This window comes from Sinocyclocheilus anshuiensis, unplaced genomic scaffold (genome assembly GCF_001515605.1).
Source record: "Sinocyclocheilus anshuiensis isolate Anshui unplaced genomic scaffold, SAMN03320099.WGS_v1.1 scaffold144, whole genome shotgun sequence".
Lineage (NCBI taxonomy): Eukaryota > Metazoa > Chordata > Actinopteri > Cypriniformes > Cyprinidae > Sinocyclocheilus > Sinocyclocheilus anshuiensis.
This window is the reverse complement of record NW_015555720.1, coordinates 873,054-875,224: the sequence shown is the minus strand read 5'-3', so window position 1 is coordinate 875,224 and position 2,171 is coordinate 873,054. Positions and strand designations below refer to the sequence as shown.

Genomic DNA, 2,171 nt, shown 5'->3' with positions numbered 1-2,171 from the left:
ATATATATATATTATATATATATATATTAGCAAGTTTGTCCCTTACACAGGAGTGATTGAAAAGGGGCCTCAGATATGTAGGTTCATCAAAAAGTTTGAAAAGCCCTGCTTTAAAGAAACATTTGAAGTGGAAGGTGAAGTATGTTTACTGTACTAACTGCATTGCTAGTGAAACTAGTTTGACTGTTTGTAAAAACACTTCCCCATCTGCCCACACTGGCCAGACAAACAAACAGTTCTGCCCCAACCTTAATGTTGCTATGCTGTTTTCCTTGTATTCTTGCATGGACATCATGTGAAAATTACTGGGTTTACAAGACCGCATATACAGTGGGTACGGAAAGTATTCAGACCCCCTTCAATTTTTCACTACGACTGGTTGCAATCGAGGGAAAGATGAATGCGGCCAAGTTCAGGGATATCCTGGACGAAAACCTTCTCCAGCGTGCTCAGGACCTCAGACTGGGCCGAAGGTTTACCTTCCAACAAGACAATGACCCTAAGCACACAGCTAAAATAACGAAGGAGTGGCTTCACAACAACTCTGTGACTGTTCTTGAATGGCCCAGCCAGAGCCCTGACTTAAACCCAATTGAGCATCTCTGGAGAGACCTAAAAATGGCTGTCCACCAACGTTTACCATCCAACCTGACAGAACTGGAGAGGATCTGCGAGGAGGAATGGCAGAGGATCCCCAAATCCAGGTGTGAAAAACTTGTTGCATCTTTCCCAAAAAGACTCATGGCTGTATTAGATCAAAAGGGTGCTTCTACTAAATACTGAGCAAAGGGTCTGAATACTTAGGACCATGTGATATTTCAGTTTTTCTTTTTTAATAAATCTGCAAAAATGTCAACGATTCTGTGTTTTTCTGTCAATATGGGGTGCTGTGTGTACATTAATGAGGAAAAAAAATTAACTTAAATTATTTTAGCAAATGGCTGCAATATAACAAAGAGTGAAAAATTTAAGGGGGTCTGAATACTTTCCGTACCCACTGTATCTGTCAAGAGAGCATAAAATACATTTCTTGAAAGATCTGCTAGATGCTTTACTCTTATTTGATTTGCTCCTTAACCATGTGATGTATCTGTTTCGTTCAATGTGTTTTTGTTGCTAAACCTTTCCCCCATGTATTTTTCTCTCCATATCCATTCGCCAGGGCAAGCTATGAGACTTAATCATTGTGTTATGTCTTCTTCCTTTCCAAAGTCTGTGACAGACTGAAATTGTGTCACCGGCTTGTGATTATACTCAAAAATACTGCTCCAGATCATACTGTGCTTGAATGAAGTCCCTTAGAGTTTGATCTGTGAGAAACTGGCTTCAAGGTCAGGCCAATCAGCCTGCTGTGACATTGCCTTTCTCGTCTCTTATCTCTGGCTCGTGTGTGTTTGTGTTCAGTGTGTGATTACTGCAGCACTGGGGATCTCTATACTTACTGGACCCTGAAGGGCCGCTTTGATGAGAGAGATGTTCGAGTGTTTGCTGCCGAGTTGGGCTCTGCTTTGGGTGAGTGTTGTTGCATTCATTACGTATATGGACGAACACTTTACATGATTATTTTGTATTTAAATAATTTAATATATTTAGCCTAGAGTCATTTTCACAAACAGTTGTTGTAAATTTGTATCAGTGACACAACTTTTTTTTAATTTCCAGGCTTTTTGCATGACTCTGGAATAATGCATAGGGATGTGAAGGTATAAGTTTGAACACGTTCATTTAAAGGAAAATTCAATTTTTTTATTTTACTGTGTTTAAAAATGTAACTAAATATAAATGTTACTGAAGTTAATAAATGTTTGTATCCATCCTATTTAAATGCTCTGAACATTTTTTGTTTGTTTTCTGAAACAGATGGAGAACATACTTCTGACTGATAAAGGTATCAGTAAACTATTATAGAGAGTTTATTAATACACATTTGAGTGATTTGGAGAATGTAAAGTTGATTTTATATATATATATATATATATATATATATATGCACAAATTTATGTATCTGCAGCAGCATTCAATTTTGCTATAGAATTTACAAAGGCTGAATTGTGTTTAAATTGAGTTTTTGTACCCTATATACAAATAAGTGACTTAAAAACGTCTCAGGTTACTTATGTAACCATGGTTCCCTGAGTAGGGAACGAGACACTGCGTCCTCTAGGGGTCGC

The 2,171-nt window shown here is 37.7% G+C and overlaps 1 protein-coding gene across 1 annotated transcript in view; it reads left to right on the top strand.

Moving 5' to 3' along the window:
• Positions 1 to 2,171, top strand: part of LOC107672358 (uncharacterized serine/threonine-protein kinase SgK494-like) — a 10,758-nt gene that overhangs the window by 4,332 nt on the left and 4,255 nt on the right. Inside the window, exons 6-8 of the mRNA XM_016465517.1 lie at positions 1,405 to 1,512; positions 1,663 to 1,703; positions 1,861 to 1,888. Of these exons, the coding sequence (XP_016321003.1) occupies positions 1,405 to 1,512; positions 1,663 to 1,703; positions 1,861 to 1,888 (177 nt within the window). The remainder of the gene's footprint in view (positions 1 to 1,404; positions 1,513 to 1,662; positions 1,704 to 1,860; positions 1,889 to 2,171) is intronic.